The sequence below is a fragment of the Planococcus citri genome, chromosome 4 (genome assembly GCF_950023065.1).
Source record: "Planococcus citri chromosome 4, ihPlaCitr1.1, whole genome shotgun sequence".
Classification (NCBI taxonomy): Eukaryota; Metazoa; Arthropoda; class Insecta; order Hemiptera; family Pseudococcidae; genus Planococcus; species Planococcus citri.
The window spans coordinates 56,395,670-56,423,012 of record NC_088680.1 but is presented as its reverse complement, the minus strand read 5'-3'; the positions used below and the strand labels follow the sequence as shown (position 1 = coordinate 56,423,012).

At 33.1% G+C, this 27,343-nt stretch overlaps 2 protein-coding genes across 3 annotated transcripts in view; one reads left to right on the top strand and one right to left on the bottom strand.

Moving 5' to 3' along the window:
• The window catches only part of NaCP60E (Na channel protein 60E), a 272,797-nt gene that overhangs the window by 34,822 nt on the left and 210,632 nt on the right, over positions 1-27,343 (bottom strand). For both annotated transcript variants that reach the window (XM_065360600.1, XM_065360601.1), the window contains exons 5-12: positions 26,072-26,249; positions 17,245-17,325; positions 11,176-11,317; positions 7,745-7,879; positions 6,737-7,130; positions 2,207-2,361; positions 1,476-1,626; positions 1,141-1,355 (exon numbers count right to left, since the gene is read on the bottom strand). In XM_065360600.1, coding sequence (XP_065216672.1) covers positions 1,141-1,355; positions 1,476-1,626; positions 2,207-2,361; positions 6,737-7,130; positions 7,745-7,879; positions 11,176-11,317; positions 17,245-17,325; positions 26,072-26,249 — 1,451 coding nt within the window. The remainder of the gene's footprint in view (positions 1-1,140; positions 1,356-1,475; positions 1,627-2,206; positions 2,362-6,736; positions 7,131-7,744; positions 7,880-11,175; positions 11,318-17,244; positions 17,326-26,071; positions 26,250-27,343) is intronic.
• LOC135842914 (uncharacterized) lies at positions 20,608-24,354 on the top strand. The gene is made up of 8 exons (XM_065360602.1): positions 20,608-20,853; positions 20,954-21,006; positions 21,190-21,306; positions 22,193-22,694; positions 22,777-22,850; positions 23,549-23,692; positions 23,810-24,043; positions 24,136-24,354. Exons 1-8 carry the CDS (start codon positions 20,796-20,798, stop codon positions 24,244-24,246), a joined length of 1,293 nt encoding a protein of 430 aa, XP_065216674.1. The 5' UTR covers positions 20,608-20,795; the 3' UTR covers positions 24,247-24,354.

Here is a 27,343-nt window from a genome sequence, read left to right as displayed (position 1 = left end):
ACTGCTGACTAAGGCGACTTTCACAATTAGCCCTTCAAATAAAGAAAAATCAATTTCAACAGCTGAAAATGGGAGAATTGAAGTTTTTTGAAGTTCATCTTCTATTTAGGTACCTATCTGAGTTTTGTTCCAATTAGAAATTTTAGTGAGCCGAAAAAATTAATACCTACCTATACAGTGGTTTCAAAAATCAGCTCTTTCTACAAATTTCCTTAAAAACATGCGACTTTAACTGATTTATTTTTCAGATATCCACAATCTCGAGAATTTCATTTAAAATTTAAAATCTGGGAAGAATGGAAAAATCAGACTTTCACAGGAATGAAAAGGGAAAAGTATGAGTTGAAAATAGGTTCAAAACTATCAAAATAAAATTCACATTCAAGAGTTTTTCTGAATCTTATTTTAAATAATAAAATGCCTACGTCTTATTATACATTTTTTTTTTTTTTTTTTTTACAAAAAACGAGAAAGAAAATTAGTCCCGTAAACGAATACGAATACTTTCGTACGCGACTTCACAGACGTGAAATTTATATGTACTTTTTCCAGGTTGAAATTCCAAATGACATTTTCCACTCACCCTTTGCCACCCTGTCAATTGGACGCGTTGTTGTGAGTAAAAATTCAAATGGATTGGTAAAGTGGTTCTTGAATAAGATTCTGCGAGACCTAAAATTATCACGCCTGGAATACGCTATACTAATAAATAAACCAAAATGAAATATCTTCACGGTTCGGTTCACGAATGAATGGTCCTTTCGATGACTTGGCATCATTCCCAATCGAACGCCACTGAAGTTGAAGTTTATTTCCGAAAAAATTATGCTAATTATCTCTTCTCGACTAAAACGTTTTCTACAGACGATGAGGTACTTGTTCGTATAATATTTGTCATCGGGGGACTATATTCTTTTGAAAATTACAGCGGTTTTGCGGTTCTTATCTGGCAGCATGAAAATTTAAAAGCTATTCGACCAAAAATTTCGTCTTTCGTTCGAATTTTACCGCTCACTTTTTTTGAGAGCTTTACACGAATAGTCATAAATCTGTACAGATTTACTTACGATGTGTATATAGATAGGTAACTACGTAGACTAGTTCAAGTACTTAATAGGTATGTACATGGAAATTACTCACCTTATTACCAATATCGAGCAGTCTTTTTAGATCTTCACTCATGCCGTGGTGTTCGACAGCGAGAAAAAATGTATTCAAAATAATACAAATCGTAATCAACAACTCGAACAAAGGATCTCGTACGATTTTGTACAAACAATTCTGTACCCTTAACCATAAAACGTAATCGAAACAGCATTTCGAACAATTTGCGCAATTTCGATCTGGAAGATTATCTGAAAAATGTTTATCTCGATAAATATCGCGTGTCTAGCGTGCAAAAATATTTCACATTCGTATAAAATATGTAACGTATACTATAACGCTATAATAGCGCGCACGAAACGAATACTCACTAATTACAACCACTTGTGAAATGAATTCATTTTCCGGAAGAATGTCGTTAAATTCACGAGGTTTTTTGCCTTTCAATCCGTTGCATTTCTTGAATTTCTTCTCTTTTTCTACTTCTCTAATTTCGGTGAACGCCGGTTCGAATTTCGTTTGCTGCGATTTAAAATGTCGGTTTGTTTATAAAGTGGCATTTTTACGCTACTAGCTTTTCTTCCCCCTTCATAGCTCTACAAAAACACCCGTCCGATCGAATTTAACGCATTTTTTTTTCGTCAGCGCAGCAGCGGTTTTTACGGCGGGAATTTCGATGAAAATTCCAAACCGTAATACAGACGTTACGAATGCGATGCGGTTTGGTTTAAATTCGTATAAAAACCTTGTACGTACGTAATATAAAAGCGAGTTTAAAAATAAATGCTTCTATTATATCGCCTGAAGCAGTATCTTTTTTCAAATTGGTAGTCAAATAATTTTACAAAATTATTTTATTCCAATTATATTATAAATATACAAGCGCGTAACACTCGTTCTATTTTCGAAAAAATACCTAACTACCTTATTTTTTTCGTTCATCGCTATGTATTTTTTCGTTTAAAAGCAAGAATAAAAAGATAACAGCCGGCAACTCGTTGTACTTTTTTTTGTGTTGGTAAAAATGTAACTATTCGCATACCTATTTAGGAATCAGGTGCATGTGTAGGTAGGTAGTAAACGTGTCCAAGAGCACACTTACTTGATGCTGAGCGTTCGTAACATCTTCAGATGTAACGTCACATTCTTCATGATCATCAACTACTCCAGAGTCATCCAGAGAAGACTCTCTATTATTACCATCGCTGGTATTATTACTGCCTTGTCTACTCCCTAAATGATTCCTATGTAACCTGCCTGTAAATTATAACAATATAAGGTTATGAAACACGACAAAAAAAAAAGGTCCTCGCTTTTTATACGTGTAATAATTTCGCTAAATGACGACGACAATTTGGCGTAATTACGACTTATGTTATCCTAAACACCTTCTCGTATATCTTTGGCTCATATATAGGCCTTTTAATTCTCTAAAATAAACCTCATTAAGATAGGCTAACATATAAACCATAATATGAACCCGTAAATTTAGTTTCCGCGTCGTTAAAACGACCTTTGAAAGCAACATTTGTGTGAGAAAAAAAAGGGTGATGTGGTTGAATTTCCAGACAGCGTTACGATTAGCCTATATGTGGTGTAGGAGCTGCGTGTCGTTCGAGTATTTATCTCGAAAGGGTTGAAATATCAAACCAGATTTTTAAATTTATAAATATGTGAATGGGATTATTTTTTGTGCAAGAATCTGACCAAAAAGCTTTATTTTTTCGTCACAGACTTATTGTATTTTTTGGGTGCAAAATTAATTTCAGTTTCAGTAATTGTAATTTAACATTTTTTTTGATCTTTGATTCATGGAGGACGCAGTGGAAAAGTTGTTGATCAAATTTGATCAAATCTGATCAAAATTTTTGACTTGGAAAAGTTTTTCAGCCTTCGCAATTATGCACTTACATACGAGTAGGGCTTATTAATGATTTTTAAATATGTTTTGCAGCTTCTCGAGAGGCTCCATAAAAATAAGGGGCTAATATTGTTTTTGGAGTCGAGAACGTTTTTTTTCATTTTTTATTTTTTTGAAAAAGATGTCACGTTAGGTACCTAAAAAGATTCTGGCCAGGAATGAAACATTTTTAAAATTTCTTTGCAGACGTTAATGACGTACCATAGGAACTGCAAATAAAATATTTTTAACCTTGAACTGGGCAAAAAGGAATTACATATTGATAGAGGACCCAAAAACACACCACCAGTCAAAATTCAGATTCTGAAATTCATTTTTCGATTTTTGGCAAATTTTAAAAAATTCAAATTTGGGCCAAAAATGGGAGAAAAAAATCAAATATTCGCCAAATTGACCTAGAAGCTGAAATTTGATTTTTATCCCATTTTCTACCCCACGAGTCTATTGGTGATTGTTTAAAACCATTCTGGAGCCTCCATGGGATTTTTGGATTCAGCAGTTTTCGAAAAAAAAGGTTTTGTTAGGACAAAAATGAAATTCAGCAACTTTAAATTCGGGTTTTCCAGCTGTGGGACCCACTCGATCAATTTGGGCACATATTTTCTTATTTCTTTTATACTGATTCAAATGATTCAACATTTTCTCTAGCGAATATTTTTGAAAAAAAATGAAAAAAATGAAAAAATAAAAATTCGCTGGAGGTTTTAGAAATCTTCTAAACCATCATCCAACCATCTCAGTAGGTCAAAAAAAGGTACAAACCAAATTTCAGCTTTTTTCGTTCACACGTTTGCGAAAGATGATTTTTGCAATTTTTTGCACAAATAAAATCGCTGGAAAAAATATTGGATTTGAACTTGCACAAAAAGATTCTGAAAATATGGACCCAAATCAATCGAATGGGTCACAAAGATTATAAAATATGAGTTTATAAGAGCTGAATTTTATTTCTCGTTCTATTTGCAGCATTATTTTTTCTTGAAAACAGGAGAATCCAAAAATTCACTGGAGGCTCCAGAACGTTTTGAAACCATCACCAATCGACTCGTGAGATCAAACATAGGGTACAAACCAAATTTTAGCTTCCGAGCTCAATTTGATAAAATTTTGATTTTTTTCTCATTTTTGGCCCATAATTTGAACGTTTAAAAATTTGCCAATTCCCAGGTAGTGATTTTTATAAAAATATTTATGACTTTGGAGTCTTCATACAAAATTATTTGGGGAATCCGGATCAGATTTTTTCTTTAAAAAAGCGTTAAGTAATTCAAAAGATTTACATTTTCAAACAATTTTTGCAGTTTTCAATAACATTTTTTTTCAATGATTTCAATTTTTCCCAATTTTGGGACAAAGGGACCACGATTGTATGTATGGAGAATAAACAGAGGATAACTTTTTTCTCGAAAAGTGGGTTATTTAAAAAAGCTCTGGCACAAAAATGGTTAATTTTCGAAAATTTTTACCAACTCTGATTTATTCTATCTACTGACTTTTGTTTTCAATTTTTCCGTTTTCGGGAGCTTCTTACCAAAGAGCCAAAATAAGTTGGTGAGGGGGGGAGGAAGATTTCTTGTTGAAAAAAATGTTTTTCAACTTACGATTTGGAGGACTTCCTGGCATAACTCAAAAGTTGGAAGACTACAATTATTTTCAAAGAATTTTTATTTATAAAATCCAACAAATTGGGAGGAAAGGAACAACAAAAACATCATTTTTGCGTCTTTTGATGCATGTTGCCCAAAATTTAATTTTTTTTTGAAAACATAAAATTCCAGCCAGGGCTCTTTAATTTTTTTTCAATCAATTTTTAAAGTTCTCAACTCCTCCGTCCTCAAAAAATCTGAATTTTTTCGAAAAAACTTACAGAAAATACAAATTGGACTTTGTGTATCTTCCTACAGGTATACGGTCATATGTATTACTCCGGTGGGATGGGAAAGTTGACTCAACATTGTTTTGGAGATGATTCTATTTCAAATCTCACAATTTGGGCGAGTTTTGGCCAATTTGATGAGAGCCCTTCTTTCAATACCTTACTTTGAAGGACTTTTTGATGAATTCGAGAGTACTTTTCACTTTGTATGAACACATATTATCAGGGCTCGGATATTCTTTCCCTAAAAAACCCAAAATATGCGCCTAAATATTCCGTAAAAAAGGCCAAAATATGCTCTAAAAAGTAAAAATATTCCCTAACGATATGGGAATTGTTTTACAGGAAAAATCAATTCCTATACAATTTATCTAATCTTGTTGTGTAAAACCAAGAATTCACAATCATGAATGCAAAACAGAGCATTTTAAAATCACAAAAAGGTAATTCTGATTCCATTATTAAAGAAATAAAAAACAAATAAAATGAACAAAAAAAATATAAGAAGGTACAAGAGGGCTATTGCCAGTTTCACAAATTTTGAGGGGAAAAAATGAAAAATAGCCAAATATTAATTTTATGCAAAAATTTGAAATTGAGCAAAATATTCCCTAAAAATCGCTAAAAACGTAAAATATGCTCTAAAAACGCAAAATATTCCCTAAAAAATGCCAAAATATGCTTTTATATGCTTTTATGGTGAAATATGCCAAAATATGCTCTAACAAATTAGGCTCATTTTACTTGAAATTTCATGAATCGTGGAGATGATTGAAAAATTCCCTATCCTCTATGCATACAAAAAATATGCTCCAGCATAAAAGTCCGAGCCCTGCATATTATCAACTTAAAAAAGATGGATAATTTTATTATCATTTGCACTTGGATTAATTATTCAAGTTTAGTTTCGATTGTAATTGTCTTATCGAAAAATTAAGGTCATATTTTGTGTTCAGCACCATTGAAAACATAACATTCGATAAAGTCTTGACCTTGATGGGGATGAGAGTGGGAAAAAGAAGGAAGGGAGGGATCAGATAGAAAAAAATGAGGCCATGTTCGTGTTCAGCATGCCCGAAAACATAACAGTAAGTACATATTCAATGTATTGCATGAGTTTTAAATTAAAATTTTGTTTTCACGAATTCATAAATTTTGATTATGTTGACTTAAAATCCAAGAGGAATAGACAAACTTAAAATTTTGTTAATTTTGATGTAGGTATAGCCATCAAAAACGAGAGAGTGCGTTTTTCCATCTCCAGATTTTAAATAAAATAACTATACCCTTTCAATTTTTATGTTAAGTAGGCAAAAATGTCACCGGAAGTTTCACCCGCATCCAAGATGGTTGATATTTTTGGAAGAATTAGGAAATTTTTTTCTCCAACAGTAATTTGTTCCTTTCCTTCTCCAAAATTGTCAAACCACAGTTTAGGAATCAATTTTGATGGTCAAAAGTTTATTTGTTCCTTTAATTTAAACGATGAAAGGTAAATTATTCATTTCATCTCTTTTGTGAGTGTCAGGTTGGAATATAGATCTTCAGATTGATCACATTCTAAACTGTTTCGGCAAGATCATTGTCAATATTTTTTCCTAGAGAAAAGGTCAAATTAGTCTGAACTCAGAGTAAATTGAATAGCTGGAATTTCATTCGCCTCCCTCCACTTTCCACAAATAGGGCACCTTTCTTTTGAATCAGATTTCATATTTCAACCCTTTTCAAGACACTACAGCTCCTTCAGGGTGCAAATACTAAGGGAAAAAAATCTACAGACAACACTCACGTATGTACAATCAGAGTGCAACTAATTACAGGTAATTATACCTTACCTAACGCAACGCTCGGATGCAACGTATCGTGTACAGCAGATGACGGTGGCGGCGTCAGATGAGGCTGCGGAGATGGAAGCTTAGGCATAGGCGGAGGAGGAGGTGGTGGCATTGGAGGAGGCGGCGGCGGGGTAGTGGTGCCACAACTATGCCTCGGACTCGGAGTCGCGCTTTGAGTATGACTTCCGGCCTCAGAAGCAGCGCCAGGCCCCACCACCCCTCCGCGTCGTTTTCTTCGACGTGTACGTTTACGCGAATACGACGACAGTAATACGCCTTTCCGGCTGTCCAATTTCTTCCTATTATTTTTATCCAGCTTTTTTACCGGTATACGCGTAGGGTCGAAGCTGAACGTAGAATCTTCCCTATGATCCGATAAGTCTTTCCTTCTTTCCTAAATGGTACATATTAATCAACAACCAATAATAAAAAACAGCAAACGAAAATCTCCTTACAAGATATTAACTTGTTTGCCTCACAGAGTCACATCTCATTATTATTAACTCTCAGTTCTCCTCTTTCTTTTTTTTTTTTTTTTATTCAATATTTACTATTTGACCACCAAAACAAAACGGCTGTAAGCTTTACAAGCTCGTTACATAGTAGCGAGATGAATTATAGTTAAAACTTCTATACTTCAATACGTGGATATGCACTCCAAGATGAAAATATCCAGTTCGTAAAAGAATATAAAACAAAGGCGTTACAAAAATATAAAAATTCGCATCTCACGTCGTTTTTCCAAGCACTAACAGTCAAATTATCGTATACTTAATCAATGCCCTCGCTCTATGCGATGACCTAGTCGCAGCAAAAAATTTTTTTTCTTTGAGAAAATTCATTAAGATAATGAAAGTAAATACGACGTAGATATCGTTATTATTAAGTAGTACTACGCAGTATAATAAAAACCAACTAGGGTCCAAAGTGAACGAATCATTATAGCAGTTAAAACGCGCTTACAAACTTAGCCCAAAATATAGCTAATATTCAAGATTAAATACTAACCTCCTGAGTAATTTCAGCCTCCTCTTCGTAACTTAGAGCGACCACAGCCAACATTAAATTAATTAAGTAAAATGAACCGAAGAACACAACTACGGTGAAAAATATTACGCTAAAAGGACCACATGTGGCTAATACCTGCAAAACGATAAACAATAACGTACGGTTAACGAGTCTTCGACAAAATTACCTTTACATGTTTGGCCAAAACATGGCCGAATCGATGCGATAAATTACCCCCCAAGCTGAATTTTTGACACTTTTTCAAAACTTTGTTATTCAGTTTTAAAATCTATGTAGTGCAATATAATATTTTGATACTCAGGGATGGACATTGAAGTTTCTGCAAATTCTCAACTCTATTAAATTAATTTTGTTTTTCAAAAAAAAAAAAAAAAAAGATGCACTTAAAGTCAAAAGTTTGGGATTCTTTCCTCGGTAGGGTCTAACAACACATGCTGTGTAATCCATTATTGAACACTCTGTTATTATTATTTCGACCCAACATTTTTTATTTATTCAGTAGGTAAGTTTATAATAAAAGTAAATAGGCATCAAAAATTTTTCTTTCGAACCGTCCTGATGAAGCAGCGTATCACGTGTCCCTAATTTAAAATGCTCATAAATTAAATCATTTTTAGCGTTATTTTAAAAAGGGACACCTTGTATATTATTTTGAGATGTTTCGAATATAAAATTACTATGTTCAAAATAGAAACCGGATGCTCAGATCAATATTTGTTCACATAAGGTATGTGTCTCTGATTACCACTTACTGTACCTCCTCCCCCACACTAATTAAAATACTTTTGGACCCTATTCCCAATACATTATTATTATTATTTTTTTTTTTCATTTTGACAATCAAAAAAATGATCGCAATGCATGCTACAAACTTACAACACACTGAAGGTATTAAGTTTGCATACCCAGGTTTGATCTAAGGAGCTTGTAGTGATTTGAAATGTTCGGATTTGTGTGATCGATGAAGACAAGAAAGAATGCAAAAAATGTACGATTTGGTTTAAAAGGAACAGACTGAAGTGGGAACATCTGTGCAGAATTTTTTGAAAACTCTCCAAATAGCTTTTCTATGTCACATGTGATGAAAGTTGAAAATTCTAACCATTTTTTTGATTAAAGTTTACCTGCCAAATTTATTTTATGGCTTTCGTCTTTGCACCTAAACGTCTATATTTGTACAGAAAAATCATTCTTTAAAAATGAAAAAATTAATTAGGTAGGTACTTTATTTATTTTTTCAAATTTGGATCCCTGTACTTTTTTATTTTTTGAAAACTTCAATATGGTATCAAAATATATCTTAAAAAAAATGAAATTTTCGAGAATTTGAACCCCATCCTGCAATTTTTGATCTACGCATCAAAACAGCATAATTTTTCATCATTGCTGCCTGCTTAAAAAAAACAAAGAGAAAGTCATGTTCAGATAGTCTAGACATCATTTCGAAAAATTGATCAAGCATCAAGCTGCAATGAGGACTTTTTTTTGGAGCAGTTTTTACCGAATTTTTATGAATTCAGAATTTGATTTGAGGTTGCACATTTGGAGAGAGAGAGGGAGGGGAGAAAAAATGTCAGTTTTGAAACTAAAGTGGATAAAAATCATCATTACTTTTGAGTTTGGCGTAAAATTTAAATCAATATTTTTGGGACCGAAGAAGAAATTATGGCTAAGTATATTTTTAAGTGTGGTTAAAAATTTAAATGTCCTTTTTGAGAGGTAATTTTAATTGATAACACCAGTCGAAAATTCATTGAAAAAATCTCATTTTTATGGGTCTTGAAAATAATAATAATTTTGGAGTTGAATCAAAAGTCCTTCTTTTTCTTCATTTCAAGCTCGACGCTAAATTTTAACCGACTCTAATAGGTCAGAACATTGCCAGCGTATTTCACATCAAATGATTGAAATGCACTTCTTGGGACAGTAATGGATTTGCATAATAGTGGATTTCAGCAATGTTCAAGTCCCTAGTCGAAATAAGAATTACATTCTTCCCTCTCTCCAAAAAATGTTCATCCCTCTGATTTAAAAAAAAATTCAAAATGCATTTCGTGAATTTTTAGAAATGCAAACGTCATTATTTTTTTCAAAGTTTAATCCCATTTTTTGAAAACAAAATTGAATGATTTTTTGGAAGGGAAGGGAAGGGAAGGGAAGGGAAGGGAAGGGAAGGGGAGGAATAATTGGCAAGATAATTAAAACGATTTTCCATAATTTTTTTCTCATCGTTGAATTTTCATGGAAGTACCTAAACTAAAACCCTTGAAAAAAGGAATGGAGAAGATTTTAGAGCATTTAAACACAATTTTCGACAGATTCGAAATAATATCGATCTGAACAATTTTTTGTCAAAATATACCTAATTATAACCATGATGCTAAATCTCAGGAACTAAATTTCTAGATGAATTTTGAAAATACAATTTGCCTCATGAACGTAATGGGTCAATCAAAATTCGATGCAATCGAAATGAGAGACTGATTTTTAAATTTTCATTTTACTTTACAACTCCTGAACAAGTTGAAGGCGGATTTGAGCTGCCCTGGCAGTGGTCTTTAGCGAATTTCTGAACTTTTAGTTCTAAAAAAATTTCTTTGAAATGGCCCAAAGAGTTTATGATTATTAATTTTCGAAAAAAAAGAAAGCCAACAAAAACAAAAAAAAAACACGAAAAATACTCCTTTATTTACGGTTTGATGGTTCGATTATTCGAATGCTTATTTGAGGTCAAAAAATGCATCTGTTTGTACATATTTATTCAGTTTTTCCACCCTCGCCATCCTTTTCGAGTTGAATAATCGAGATTCTTAAACCTATTTCTTTTTTCCACTGTTCATCTTAGGATTTAAAAAAAGAGCATTTAAGTCTGGTAAATATTTTCTCCCCCCCCCACTCTACAAATTTCCCAAAAGTTCACAGCTTTTTCCATATAAGTAGGTATATCTGGAGTATTTTTTCGACGTCGTGCATGGACTATTAATTTGGATTCAGTATTCATGGAATTGGTGCTTTTCAAGTTCAAAACAGTCACGTGTTTTTCTTATTTTTTTTCTTGAGTAATATTTGAGAACGAAAAGCTGTAAGTTTCCCTTAAAAATGTACCTACTAAATCTTGATCCAAAGTAGGTACATAAAAATTAAAATCACAAAAATTTCAAAATCATCAGACTGTACTCAAATACAGTTTTTAATTCAAGCATTTCAAAAAATAAAAAATAAAATAAAAATTGAGAAATCAGTTGAGTTGAACTTGTTTTTTCAAGAGTCGAGAGATTTTGAGTGGTATTCTTTAATATTCAAAAAAGTGTGCAGATTGAAATAGAGTTGGCCCATCCCTGATGAGCGCCGAAACAAGCTAGGTACATGTACTAGGTATAGGTAGGTAGGTAGGTAGGTAAAATACTTACTATATTATAAACGTTTTCCCAATAATCCAAAGTTATCAGTTGAAATGTAGTTAACATAGACCACATGAAATTATCAAAATTGGTAAACCCATGGTTAGGATTCTCACCAACTTGCAGACACTGGTAACCTTCTTTACAATGCCTGTAAAATAACATCGATCCTTATGTACATTACATAGGTAGGTAAAGTATTTATGTTATAGGTAGGTATATACACACACATACATGAAGGGTATAAGTTATATATACTCTCATCTAGACAACCGAAATACGATTATACAAATTTAACCACGCGTGTATCTTCGGGAGTCTTCTAATTTGTATAAAAACGCGTCTGAAACGTGGTGTAAATTCCACACCACTTAAGTCATAACATTCGTCTTGACACCCATGTTACCAGAATAATTTATTCGCTTTGCCGCCAAATTATGGTTTTATTGAAATACCGAAACCTTCTCGCAGAATATCAAATATTATATTCTGCACGCATGAACAACAGAGGTATTTGTTAAATTGGGTATAATATGTAGGTATACGTGTTAGACGCGAATAAGCAAATTTTACCCTGTTTGTGGGTAAGTATACCTAAATGTCGTCGTAGCAGTGGGTAGGTACTTTTACTCGTATATACTTATGAACAAAGTTATAAACCATAAAATTAATACGAAAGTTCTTTGCGCGATGTCTGATTCTGAACATTCGGGTTATAAGGTAGAAAAACCGCTAAAAGATTCTCATCTCGCGATAATAAAAAAAAAGTCAGTGTGAGTTGATAAGAGAGACATTGAAAGCACGTTTTTTGCCAGTGTGTCAATGATTCATTATTAGCTGTGTATATGTAGGTACTTAGAAGAAGAAAAAGAAGAAAAAAGTATCGCGTGGTTTTTAGTCAAGGTATTTTCAAGGGGATAGTTACCATTATTTGCACTCGCAAGTACATATAGATTTGACGTAACTTATAACGCATTAAGATTAAATACAAGCTCCGCCTTTTTCGTATAAATTTCCAGCTCGAAAACACGTTAAAAAGTGAAAATGGCAGATAAAATGATGTTATCGGTGAAATTTCTAGAATATTGCGAGATAAACGAGTGTCGATGGTAAGAGAAAGACACGTAGCTGAAGAGTTTTCTGATTCGCAGTTTCTTTCGTATCATGTTCTCAAGGTTTGAAAAAGCTGTTGCAATACAATTTTAAATTTCGAAATTTTATTACTCTCAAGGAACTCTCATAGTGTCTAAATCATAAAGATACTCAATTCTTAGGTATAGGTAGGTACTAATAACATAGGCTACTCGAATTTTATAAAAATTACCAAGTAGAATTTAAAGTTTACATAATTTTTTATTTCATCGAAAATCTTGAACGTGACTCCCTGAAAATGCTGATTTTCAATATTTTCAAGCTGGACTTGGTCTAAAAAGCGTTTTACCACAAAAATCAAAGGTTCTGATAAAGCATAAAAATGAGAATTAAAAATTTTAAAAAATTACTAATGTTCAAGAAATCAATGATTTTGCAAGATTCTGAAATCCAGATTTTTCCCTTGTGCATGAAAATGATACCTAAAAAATTGATTTTTCTTTGTCCAAAATTCAAAAAAAAATTCGTACGCTAATTTTCAAGTTTTTATTTTTAAAAAAAAACTGGAAATGGAAGTTTTTCAATTCATCAGATTCATGCCATCATCATCTTGAACGTGACTCCCTGAAAATGCTGATTTTCAATATTTTCAAGCTGGACTTGATCTAAAAAGCGTTTTACTACAAAAATCAAAAGTTCTGATAAAGCATAAAAATGAGAATTAAAAATGTTAAAAAATTACTAATGTTCAAAAAATCAATGATTTTGCAAGATTCTGAAATCCAGATTTTTCCCTTGTGCATGAAAATGATGCCTAAAAAATTGATTTTTCTTTCTCCAAAATTCAAAAAAATTCGTGGGCTAATATTTAAGTGTAAAAAAACTGGAAATGAAAGTTTTTCAATTCATCAGATTCATGCCATCAACTAGAAGTAGAAGAGGAAACAGTTGATGAACTTTGTGAAAAAATTTTCAAAAACATTATGTTTTATTTTGATTTTTGCAAGATCTTATTTCAATATTCAAATTCAAATGGATTAGGTATTTTTTAATTTAATCAATTTTATCACAATCGACTTCTTTATTGACAAAGAAGAAGATTTCAAAGACCCAACAAAAGAACTAAGAGCTGAGGCCATCAGAGCAGTCGAGAGGCAAAAAGGTTCACGACAAATCTTAGGTATATAACCATAGGTATTCAGTTTCCTCCTCTTAAATGAAAAATTTCTCGCAGAAAAACCATTACAAGTTGCCAGTTGGCTACGTTTCTTCCAAAAAAATTCAAATTCAATTTTTTTAAGCAAATTTTGAAATTTCAACACTTGCATTCAGTGCCTTCAAAAATTGGAAAATTATGAAAAGAAATAAGTTTTGTTTGAGTTTGAACTTAAATCAACTTCAGAATTCACCCAAATCACTTTCGATCCAATCAAGAGTCTCCACCAAAAAACGGTATTTTCCCAGCATACTACGCTGGGATCGCCACAAAAACGTTATAATTTTATACTACCTATTTCTGGAGGCTCCAGATGGGTTCGAAAGAGATCCTAATCAACATGTGGAGAAGAGGTGAAGAGAGATCGATTTTGGAGGATAAAAAAATACCTATTTAATTGAGTGGAAATAAAAATTCCTTTGAAATGTGAGATTTTCTGTCTGGAAATGATTTAAATATTATTGAAATCTTCCTTTCCAATTTTCCAGTAGAATTTCGAACTTATGAGCATGTTTCTGGAGCAATTTCATATTTCAATATGTAATGGAGGAAAGTCAGATTTTGCTGATAGCTCCAAAGATCAGCTAAAAAAATGGTCTTAAAAAATTGGAGATGAAAGGGAAGGAGCAATTTTACTGAGTAGACTGATTTTCAGACAAAAACTTGCCAAAAATTAGAAAAATTAATTTTCATAAGTTCGAAACAGCTTAGGTTCAAAGCATGAGCAAGATGCTCTTCAGTGGACAGAAGAGCGACTTCTGAAGAGAATTTTCAAATCAAACGTCAATTAAAATCAAACTAGGTATGTAAAAATTATTCGACTGTTTTTTTTTAAATTTAAATTTCCTCAAAATTGAAATTTCTCGCAATCACCGGAGACTTGAAAAAAAAATTTTATTTAAACAAAACTGTGAAGACTGCAATTTTGATGTGAAAATTACACTAGGCAACTGCATATTTGTGTTCGGGTTGAAAATGGGCTTAATCGATACTTTGGACCCTAAATAAAAAAAAAGAGTTTCAATTTGAGTTATTTTTGTGGTCAGGAGAGAAGATCAAATTCAAGAGTTTGTAGCGACATCAGTATTGTTTTGCGAAAAAAACCAAGACCATTTTCGGATTCTACGCACTTTTTTAAGTAAACTACTTTCCCCGATTTTTCATTTTTGAAGTTTCAAGGGCATAAGGAAGATTTTCATTTGTACAAATATTTTAAAACTCGGAGCGCGCGACGTTGGCGTTACTCCACCACGTAACCGTGGCGCGGAACTGTGTTCACCCGAAGCTCGAATTGAATTTTTTGTATTCCGAAAAATTAGTCTTATGCGCTTGAAAATTCGAAAATCAAAAATCGGAGAAAGTAGTTTACTTGAAAAAGTGTGTAAGATCCGAAAATGGTCTTGGTTTTTTTCTCAAAATAATACTGATGTCGTTACAAACTCTTGAAACGTAGGGCAAAAACGACCATTTTCGCATTTTTGACAGTCTCTCCTAACCACAAAAACATCTCAAAAAAATTCACTCTGTTTTTTGTTTTAGGGTCTAAATTGTCGATTAAGCCCATTTTCAACCCAAACACAAAAAAAAAAGTCAAAAAAAGTTGCTTACTGTTATTAATCTTTATTATTCTCTGAAGGTTTCATAATTTTGTTGGCACATAATATTTTAATGAGATTTGGTATTAATTTCCTTGATCGACTAGAAATTCTAACTGGGTACTTTCAATTGAATAAAATATTATTTTCTAATGAAATTTTCAAAAATTTCAGGTATTAAAAATACCTCAATTCTTGAAATGGTATAAAAATCATATCTCCTTCCATCTCGATAAAAAATATCAAAACTTGCACACAGAAACCATTAAATAAAAACTAACAATAAAAACAAAACAACTCTCATCGTCACGAGAAATCCTCCAACACACCAACTCATCTCTCGATACAAAAATCTGAAATCTTTAAAAATTCACAAAAAAAAAAAAGAACCCAGCCAAAACATAATTAACGCTTCTGGCACGTACGAGTGAAAATAATTTCCTACTTAATAAGGCACTCTTCACGCGTGCTAAAGTTTAAAAAATCAACCTTCACCTCTCGGATAATAATTTTTTGCTCGAAAACGAACGAACACAATAAAGCCGTTTGATGTTTTCACTTCCTTAGCAAGGTTACACTGTATATAAAACAGTATTAAAAAATACACAAGAGTTTTTTGATTATAACATTCTTCTCTCTCGGCAACCTCAATCAGTAAAAAAAAACTTTTCCGCTATGCTTTGATTCAATAATGAAAAATATTCCAATATTTTCTCATTTTCGCCTGAAATTCTCGCTTAATAATTTGGGGATGAAAAGCGAGTCTTTTTTCGAGAATCTCTACGTTTTTAGCTTAATTACGAATTTCGCTTCGGGTGGTAGTTGGGATAGGTATCTGGTATACCTACCTAACGAAATAAAAAAAAACAAAAATTTCGTCTAAAAGTAAACCAAGCTGTGCATAGTGCGGATTATTTCACCACGTAACGTAATTCAGCAGCGATTAAAACAGTTAGTGCGAGATTACTTAGGCTATATATGCGAAATCTAAACACTGAAACAGCCATAGGATAAAGCAGAGAAACACGTTACTATAATTCACACTATATAATGAAACGTTTTCTCGCTAACGCGCCGCCTGCCAGTTCGAACATAGGAACGAAAAATTAAACAAGAGTATATAAGGAAGTAAAGTAAACTCGTAACTGCTCACGCAATAAAGAAAATTCGTTCGAATAAATAACCATATTATAATAAAACGACGTCATACGTTAATTATCCGCGTTTTTCTTTGCTGGGCACAGCTGGAAACGCGAGACTTTGCAGTTGGCAAAAAAATAAATAAAATAAAAATGGCGAAAAAATTCTAATACATACAGCCTAGGTAATTATTCAATCGAATACTATACGATAGGTAGGTATACAGAAGCATAGGCAATTAAAAGGTAAATTAATTATCAACGCGAAGGCGCGTCGACTCTCAACACACAGAATACAACCAACATTGCAGATAATCCTACCGAGTCACGAAAAGTCACGCGTTATTAATTCATATTTTTGAACTCTGTAGCGTTCGTTGATTCGCCGCACCGAGATGGAAAGCGCCGGCTGGGTACGCTATAGTCAACACGTGTTATGTGTTGTTTTTGAAAATTTCATCGAGCTGGAGTTGATAAAATTAAAATTTCCGTTTATAGCGGCGCGAAAAGGCGAAACATCCGACCATTTCCCGAAAAGCGTAGCACTTTATCTGCAATTTTCCCCTTCATCACTTCCTGTATACCTACCAAGTTCTCATGTACAACGAGTAAAAGACATGCAACTTGCGAAAGAATAAATTTTCATCGTATTAAAATCATTTTCGCGCGTTTTACAATTTTTTATTCAAATTTTTTCTCACCAGGTTCCCTTTGACGTGATCGAATAATTCATGGTGAATTTTGCACAAAAGTAAACGATACACTGCGAGAGGTTAAATATGCATAAATTTTAAATTTTAAACTCGCTCCGCTTTTTTTTTCAAGATACATAAACGCCTCGAAATGAATAAACAAACAGGCTCGTTCGTATATTTCATCCGGAATTTGTAACGATTTTCATGAATAATTGACATCTTCGCTAATATCACGTTAGACGAAACTCAGCCCCCTGATGAACCAATTTATGATGCTGTGTAATATTTAGGTATATATGTAGGTGCCTAAGCAGGGTTAGGTATAATTGTAAGCAGCTTACCTAGCTCCGGTAGAATTTCCACAAAGAACTGGACCTCCGCTTTGTTCATCTACCAACCAGTTCTGCTCGTCAGCTATCCACCTAAGAAAAGCAAAATGTATGATTAAATCAAACGTTTACCTAATTGAGATAAGATGTGTAAGTATCACCACATTAGGATGGATCGAGAAAAAAAAATGTTGAAGGATTTAGACCAAATTCAGCGAAAAGTTTCATTTTGGGTTGAAAGTCACTCAGAAAAAATTTCAGACACGGAGGTGCCCTACTGCCCTTGTAGGGGACATAATATGAGCCTTCAAAGAGGAGGAATTTGTGAAAAAATCATGCTTTCTTCAATCTGGCCCTTACTCAACCTGTTTTGGGAAAAATGATCCAGTTCTAAAAGACAGTGTTCAAGATTCCACATCGACCAAAGTCATTGCCATTGAAACGCAACACCACTTTCAGGGTTCTTCTGATCGAGAGGTTGAAAAGTTGGAAAATCCAATTTTTGGGTAAATTCGTGTTTTGAAAATTTTTTCTTCTGAAATATTTTACATATTTTATGAGGCTAAAACATCGAAACATATCATTTCTGACACTGGGGAAATATTTTCGAATGCAGCGATACAAATTTTTTTGCCATTGAGTGGTGCAAATTTCAAAAAATTAAAAAGTTTTGGCTATTTTTTTGATTGCTTGAAAGGCTATAGGTGGATAAGTATGGCGAATTTGCCCCCGAGAGCTTCAGGGTTGATATTTGCATGGAAGGTGGGTACCCTTGAGCACCTTCCGTCGCGAAAGTTTCAGACCCCCAGACCCCCCCCCGTTTTTGAGAAACCCCCCCTTTTATGAAATTACAATACCAATTTTTTTCTCAGCCCCATGTGAACCGATTTTATCGATTTTTTGGTATGTTGTAAACATCCATAAGAGGTATCCCCACAAAAATTTTCGACCCCCTCCCCCATATTTACCCCCCCAAAATGACGTTTTTTAGCTTTATTTGCCCGTTTTAGCAATGATCATGATTCTGCACAAAAATGGGAATAGCATTTTTAAATGTGTTTCCGACCCCTACAAAACATATATTTTTTTCAAAAAAAAATTTTTGGTGGGTCGTGGTCAAAAATTGAAAAAACCAACAGAGGGGGTTAAAAATGGATTCTGGTGTAAATCATTGTTTTTGGTAAACAAGATGTCGTTTCCATATGAATCGAACCCCCCGAACACGAATATGACATCCAATTTTACTCTACCCTCATTCACATCCCTCCGGTGCCTCTACCCCCCTCAATTTTTACTCTATTAAAAGTTGGATCTATTTTCATAATGTTGGTGTCATTTTCATATGACTCGAATACCCCGAACACGAATATGACGTCCCATTTAATGCTACCCTCAACCACACCCCTCCAGTGCCTCTGCCCCCACCGCAATTTGTACTATTATATTAAAAATTGAGTTGTATAATAATATTGATGTCGTTTTCATATAAATCAAACACCCCTAACATGAATATGAAGTCCAATTTAGGTCTACCCCCATCTATTCCCTTTCAGGCTACAGCCAGCTCCTCGAAAATGTTGAAGTTTGACCCTTGCGATGTCGTTAAGTTTTCAACCTTCGTGAAACATACTTTTAATAGTAATTGATTTGATTTGAAGTAATTACTGGTCGAGGATTGATGGGAGTTAGCTAAAAATTTCATTGTTTAGGTGGGGGAAGAGGCACTGTAGGGGTGTGAATGAGGGTAGAGTAAAATTGGATGTCATATTCGTGTTCGGAGGGTTTGATTCATATGAAAACGACACCAACATTATGAAAATATCAAAACTTTTAAAATAGCATAAATTGAAGTGGGGGCAGAGGCACTGGAGGGGTGTGAATGAGGGTAGAGTAAAATTGGATGTCATATTCGTGTTCGGAGGGTTTGATTTATATGAATACGACACCAACATTGTGAAAATAGCTCAATTCTTGATATAGTAAAAATTGAGGTGGGGGCAGGGGCACTGGAGGGGTGTGGTTGAGGGTAGCATTAAATTGGACGTCATATTCGTGTTCGGGGTGTTTGATTCATATGAGAACGACACCAATATCATTATATAGCTCAATTTTTAATATAATAGTAAAAATTGAGGTGGGGGCAGAGGCACTGGAGGGGTGTGGTTGAGGGTAGCATTAAATTGGACGTCATATTCGTGTTGAGGGGGTTCGATTCATGTGGAAACGGCACACCAAAAAATCAAAAAAATCGGTTCACATGGGGCTGAGAAAAAAATTTCTATTGTAATTTCATAAAAGGGGGGTTTCTCAAAACCGGGGGGGGGGGGGTCTGGGGGTCTGAAACTTTCGCGACGGAAAGTGCTCAAGGGTACCCACCTTCCATGCAAATATCAACCCTGAAGCTCTCGGGGGCAAATTCGCCATACTTATCCACCTATAGCCTTTGCAAAAATCACCAAAAAATTGCCACCACTGCATTCTAAAATAATAATATGTACTTCCCTTGTTGCAGAAATGATATTTTCAAATTAATGTGAAATATTTGGGAAGAAAAAATGTTCAAAACACGAATTCACTCAAAAATTGACGATTTGCAAATTTTCAACCACTCAGTAGAGCCATTAATGTAGTCTTGGATTTTGTTGGCAATAACCTAGATCGAATCAGAATCTTAAACAGCCTCTGTTGGAAACTTGGAACTGGATCATTTTTCCCAAAACAGGTCAAGTCGGGGCTAAAGCAAAAAAACCACATTTTTTTCAAAAATGTTTTCTCTTTGAGGACCCATATCTCTCCTCCAGGAGCATCTCCGGAACTAAAAATTTTCCAGAATGGTTTTCAACTCACAGACTCACAATGATTGTTTTCATTGAATTTGGTAAATATCCTCCAGCATTTTTACGCAAACCACCCTGATCTACACATTAGGAACATGCAACAGAGCACAAAATTATTTTGGTAGATACTTTTGTTTTGCTTTTAAATATTGGTCAACATATGTACTATGCACAATTGCACAATGATTGTTTTCTTAGGAGGGAGAAAAAACTTAATTAAAAGGTTTTTCGGACATGGTTCCATTGAAAATTACTTTTCAACGTGGGAAACATAAGTGCAGGATCATTGTGTTATTTTTCTTGTGATATGGTACTCGACTAGTCATCCAATTCAAAATTTCGAGATCGACAGAGAATTCTCGCGAGTTTTATGCTATGATTTCTTACTCAATGCATAGGTACATAGACTAGAATGATCTGTGGTTTTATCTTTATCAATTTTCTCGAATCACTTTTTAAATAACGATAACGATAGGTATTAGGTTTTCGCATGTTCCTTGAAAATTTCATCATTCAATTTGGATCCGATCTCAGATAAATAGTCGTGATACCATACCTAATCACTAAAATTAAATAGGGGCCCACTCAATAGTGTAAGTAGCTCACTGACTTCACAGTTTTGCGCACATAGGTATCTATCTGTCTATCCACTTCCGTTCAATTGGTTTCGTATTTTTGGTCTCACCTATACCAGCTATTTAATTTTTAAACATTTTCATCTGTGTTATGAATTTCCGTATTATAATTTGTGTTTACGTGTTAACTTATTGGAATAAGTGCCTAGGTAATTGTTCATTTATGCATTCACACATTACCACTCCCTGGCCAAAAGAGGTCATCATTTTTTATGAGTTGATGTTTCTAATACTATATTTATTTTGTAGGAATCGTTACAACCTCTTCCGAATTCGAAAATGAAAAAACTGAAAAAACATCTGTAAGTGTAAAAATGTCATCTTTAAAATTTCTTTCAAATTATTCTTATAATTTTTTTCTCAAATAGAAAACTTGAATTATAATAGTGACTACAGTTAATGGTAATGACTTGACAATAGAAATTATTTTTCAGCTTTATTTTTTGTAAATTTCTTTTTATTGATTTATTCAATTATTTTTACAGTTTACTCAAAATTTGGAAGAAGTGTGCTTAAGGGAAATAAAATGTCCAAATGCTAAAGTTGAAGATTTGGAAGCTGGGGATCTCATACGTTTTGTCGAATGTATGAAGAGAAAATATGTACGTACACAATTTTTTTTATGATCCATTGCATCATAATAATATACATATACCTACCAAATAGTTTTGGTGTGGTTAGTTATTTTTTTTAATAATCATGCATTCGATGCAGTAAGAGCCTAACTAAAATTTTTGTAATCGAGGTTCATTTTTGAATTTTTGGAAATATTTTCAACTTGACTGAAACATTTTGTTTCGTATACACAAATTGACTATCCTACCTACCAATAAAAATTTATTGTAAAAAAAGTAGATATGTAGGTACAACAATCACAATTACCTATCAATTTCTCTGCTTGAACCTTGAAATGCGCCATAGCATCAAAATAAAAATGAAGTATTTACAATTACAAATTTAAAGAAAGCAAAGAATGAAGTTCTAAAGTCATTTATATAGAATATTTGCTTAGTTCAATTTTACGACGTTCGTAAAATGTGCACACCTAATTATTACAAAACGGCTCACTATAATACCTACTACCTGACATTGTGACGTAGCTGTAGACCTATTCCTTCAATTTCTTTCGTTTCTACTTTCTACGACAAGGAATTAAAGGTAGATAGCTGATACCTTTTGATTGGATGAGCAGACGAGCAGTGCAATTCCTTTTTTTTGTTATTTTGAAAATACCCAGATTTTTACGGGTTTTCATCGATGTTCCTTTCTAGGAGAAGGGAGTTCCATTTTTTCAAACGCTTGCAAATATGAAAGTGAAAATTGGGAAGAAAGGGCCTTTCCACATTAAATTATCACATTAGGATACCTAGTTATTTCAATTGTAAAAGTTGGGACGCACAGCTTTGGAATTTTAAAAGTCAAAAATCTATGTTTATGTTGAAAATAATTTGTAGGTTCTCTAAGTAATTTTGTTTTAAATGTTTGTAGGATGAAGTGAAAAGTAAGGCGGAAGAGATGAAAAGTATGGCGGAGGAGAACATCGAAGCAAAATTTTATTACCAGTCACTGTTTGATGTTACTGAGCGTATCGAACAATTTTTTGCGGAATGTTGGCCAAGATGGGCTGGTGCAAGGTCCAAAGAAAACCATTCCAAGGAAGCATGGGAAGTCCTCATGCTAAACTCAGAAAACCCAGCAATACTCCGACTGAAAACGGTATTACACCAAAATGAAGTATCCGACGAGAAGTTTATCCATAGTGTAATGTTATTTGAAGCCGGAAGAAACAAGGAGGCCCATGCTGTTTTACTTGACCCCAAAAGAGAGGAGGCGTACAAGCATCTGAAGAAACGCTTAGCTTCAACCAATCAAACGGAATCGCTCATTGCTTTAGACGCTCTTATTCAAGCGGTTGACTTTATGTCACAATTTTCAAAAACTCTACCAATACAATCATCGGTTTTGGAAACAATCGAAAAGGACGTAGAAGGTATTCTGTTTTTGTCAATAAACATAGGTACATGTATGAATACGCCTCACCTATTGGAAAATTGCTTTTTTGTGTGTTTTAGAAAAAAGAGTTTCTTATCGAGTGTTGAACATCAAAAACTTTCCACTATTTGTCAGACCAAAAATAATGCGAGTGGTAATACCTACTAGTTCTTCTTATCTTTGTTCAATACTTAGCTATTTTTTATTTTTGTGCAGTTGTGTCTTTTGGCCTCACACAATATTCTTTAGGTACCTATATTTAATTACATGGAGGGGTATAAGGAAACTTATTTATACTTGGGTCGGTATTTAAAGAAAAATCAAAAAATTCCTGCGCTGTGTACAAAGTCTTTTTCCACTTTTAAAACCATCTATTCGATGTTGTTTTGAATGTTTTCGTCGTGTTTACGTTTTTATTATTTCCAAGGAAGACGCATTAACAATTTTTACTGCAAAGTTGTTTCTAATTTTGTGTGGGGTGCTGATGGTTTGTTGTGTGATATGTTTATTGTTTTTTAAAACCATGATTTCATCTACAAGAATGTAGGTAACTAGGTATAGCAGAGGGAGGGTTTAAGGCTGCTGATGAGTTTGTAGAGCTGTCCATCATATATGTAGATTATTACTTATTAGGTACTTTTTCGATTTACTCATAAAGTAGAAACAGAAACAGTGGAAAGGAAATGTCTAAAACACCTATTATTTTTCTTAAATTTTATTTCAAAATACCGATACTTATTAAAGTACTTACAGCCAGAAGTAGGTATACGTAGCAATGTACCTACTGTATTTATTACTCAAGTTCGTTTCTTCATTTCTTCATACTAAACCAAAATGTTTAATATCTTTTAGAATATTCAGGGCCTAATCAGAGACTGTCCAAAACAACCGGGCGAACAAATAAAATTCCCAATTATGATTTTCTTTTCACCGACGGATATACTTTTGGTATTTCGTTCCTTCAAGGAAGCTTATTCCATTCGTGAAATGTTTATGGTAAATTTTACTTATCCACTATACAACACCGAAGCACGTTATAGCTTCAAATTATTATTATTATTACCATAATATGTAGGCTAAATAATAAATGAATATAACATGTATGAATTACAGAAGCGATTCAAGATGCAAGATGCAGATTTGATTATAATGAATATTTTCAAAGAACCGAGACTCCGAGCGTTTAGCTACATTCGCGTTATTCCAACAAACCAGGGGGCTACTGCTCATTTGGCAGTAGGACTATTGAACAGCGCGGTTCGCTTTAAAGTGAAAAACAACAATGCTGTGATATATTGTTACTTGGCAAGGTGTTTCGATACAATTACGTTGGATTACGATTTTTTGGTGAGTAAAAACTTGTATAGGTACATAATAGTAAAGCGATATTGCCAGCACCTATCTAGGTAATTTGCAAGGTAATTTACATTCTGTTTCAGATGAGAAACTTGACTGGCTATCATATTGACTTGCTCACGGAAGTAAAAGGTTTGAATAACGCTGATTATGTAGACATTAACGATCTTCAGAGCATAGAATATTCAACGTGAATACTTTGAATTTTATAGAAAATTTTTTTAAACATGGTTTCTGTGTGAAAATTTTGTAAAAATTAGATGTTGGTAATAAATACATAATACGTATTCTTTTAAAGACAATACCTGTTACTTTTCTTTTCGTAAGCTAGATTTACATACTTCGTGTAAAAAACACTGATTTTCAAAGAGATGGCGTTGACATTCAGAGGAGATCACCAGTGTTGTGATTCTCACCATAGGTTTCTATAGGTTTCGCATCGAATCAAAATTGGACAAGGAGCTCAAAAAAAGGAATTTCGAACTTCTGATTTCAGTGTCGGTCGTAAATGCCAAGATTGACAAAATAGCTACTGATGGTCTTTCTTGTTTTGTAATTGAATATAGGTACTTAATAACTCGAATAGCTAACGATTAAACATCCACATGGCCAATAAACAAATTCCATCTTCAGTAAATCATTACTAAGCATCTTTAATTTTCTCTTAACTTTTCCATTACCTCTACCTTTGACCACACTTGATACACACCTGACTAATCAATGCTTGTAGTAGTCACTAGGTACCTACCTATTGTAATCATTGCAAAGTTTTATCAATTTAATAAGGCTAGATAAGTTTTTAAATTACGAATATATTTTTTCGTATTCCATTTTAAAATTTCATCAATTGATTTCGATTAGATCTCAATAATCAATGCTAAGAAGTAATTATTGCGAAAGTTTTATCAACTTAAGAATAGGTAGGTTAGATACATATGTATTTTCTAAACGCATTTTAAAATAGGTAACGAATATTATTATGCGCATTCCATTTTCAAATTTCATCACTCTTGATTTCGATTAGATCTCAATAATAATGTTAAGTAGTGATTATTGAGAAGTGTTATCAACTTGAAAGTAAGTAGTATAGGAACAATTTTTCTAAATGAGTTTTTAAATTACGAATATTACTCGTATTCACTCAGGGGCGGTTTTAATACCTATAACTGATCTGTTTAAATTATGATTTCTACAGGATCCTTTCAACGTTCGAGAATTATGCTTTTAAAAAAATGGAACTTCCATTAGATTTGCGTTACGAAAATCTAACAACAGAACAGAAACAGATTTATGCCGGGCTATTGCAAGCAGAAAACGTATAAGTGCGCACATGTTTCCATATTTTACATACAACTTCAGTGCCATTTTCATATCTTGTGCACATAGGTAGGGGAGAGTGGTAAAACTCGGACCGCCAAAATAATTATATACTTAGTCAAAAAAAGTTGGCATTTCTTACAATAAGTAGTAACAATTGTTAAAAAATGTTGTTTCTTTGCCAAAAAAATACTAAAAGTAGTCGCCTTTTTAAAAAAAATTCAAAAATTTTCTCATTTTTTCCGAAAATTTTGTAAAAATTTTGCTTTTTTGCCTAAAAATTCTCTGCCTTTCACTTAAATTTTCAAGATCTTGCGTTTTTTTTTTTTTTTTTTTTTTTTTTTGTTAGAAATCGTCAAAAAGATTCACTATTATATTGAAAATTACGCAAAATAATCTTGCTTTTCTATCAAGAAGTGGTGAAATTCACTTTTTTTCAAATTTTTGAAATAGACATCAAAAATTGAATTTTCCTAAAGGTATTTTCTTTGATTAAACATGTTGGGCTAGAATGGAGGGTATCCATATAAGCCAATAATATCATATTTACGTTTTATTAGCATATTTATTCCTAGATATGCTTTTTTAAGTTCAGAAAAAATGCCATAAGTCTCAACCTACGCGTTATACTACCTATCCTCTTACTTATGTATCATAATATTATCAACTAGGTACTAAGGTACTCACATTATATACGCTTACCTGTGCCATTGGTATTTTGTGCTGTAATTTGCTATATGAACACATTTATTACGTAATTCTCCCATGTAAACTTGTAAAGCGAACAAGGCGAACACCATCAGACAGAATATAGTTAAAGTCATCACCTCAGCTAATTGACGAAAGGAATGAAGTAGCGCGTTTATGATAGTCTTTAAACCTGAAACAATACATTAGATATCTATAGTTTTTTTTTTTTTTTTTTTAGAAAAAAATCCAAGATTTTTCATTCCACTGCCCACCTTTTAGCCAAATACCGTACCAAACGATTGGCTAATTGTTTCCCGCTAAGTATGGTTCGTGTTTGCTGGTGACGTTAATTAATGATTTTTCCTTCTTTCTATCCTCTTTTTTTTTTTTTTTTTGAAACCACACCGTGCTGTTTTCGAATAGAGGTACCTTTTTTCCACATCGATGATGATTTTCTTTTCTTTTTTTTTTTGTATATAGCAGAAAAAATATATAGGATGAGTTAAATTAAATGCTGGAAAATGTACAGAATCGATGCCATAGTACCGGAAATGATTTTTTTTTCTTAACCTATTTAAAAATCGATAAGTTTCTTTTCTATACACACTGTAGAGTAATTTCTGTCGTGGAAATTGGCTTATAATAATCTTAAAGATTAATCAAAGTTGATTTATGATTTTTTTCCAGTGTAGATTAGACATTTTTTGAACAAAATTTTCCAAAATTTATAGACCTACCTAACGCAAAGAATGGAGAATTTCAAATTTTTTATCACAAAAAATGATAAATTTGAAAAATGAATAGAATGGTCGTACACGAAATTTTCCAACAGCCAGAGTGAGATTCGAGTACACGCTTTATTTTTGAGATATTTTCAGCTAAAATGTAAGCCATAAAATAAAAATGTTAAAAACAAAAGTACTACGAAAAGAACGTGCAGAAATTATAAAATTTCACAGAAGCAGTTTTTCTTCAAGTAAATTCATTTTAAGAAGAAGTTGAGAAGCTCAACACTTTTTTATTGGAATCCAACATTACGACCATCTGAGTTTCACCTCTTCCCTCATCACCTCACTACGTTCTCCACCAGATCAAAATCTCAACCTAAAAGGTAACAGGAAATCCCTCCAAAAAAAATCAGAATTAAAGGCATCTGAGAAAATTACATTTATGCCTCTTTCCTTCCTTTTTTCATTTTAATTTGAAAAATTCCTCATCTTTCGCCAAAGATATTTTGCCAAAATCATAAAACGTTCTGATCTCTGTTACAACTGCAGAGAAAGT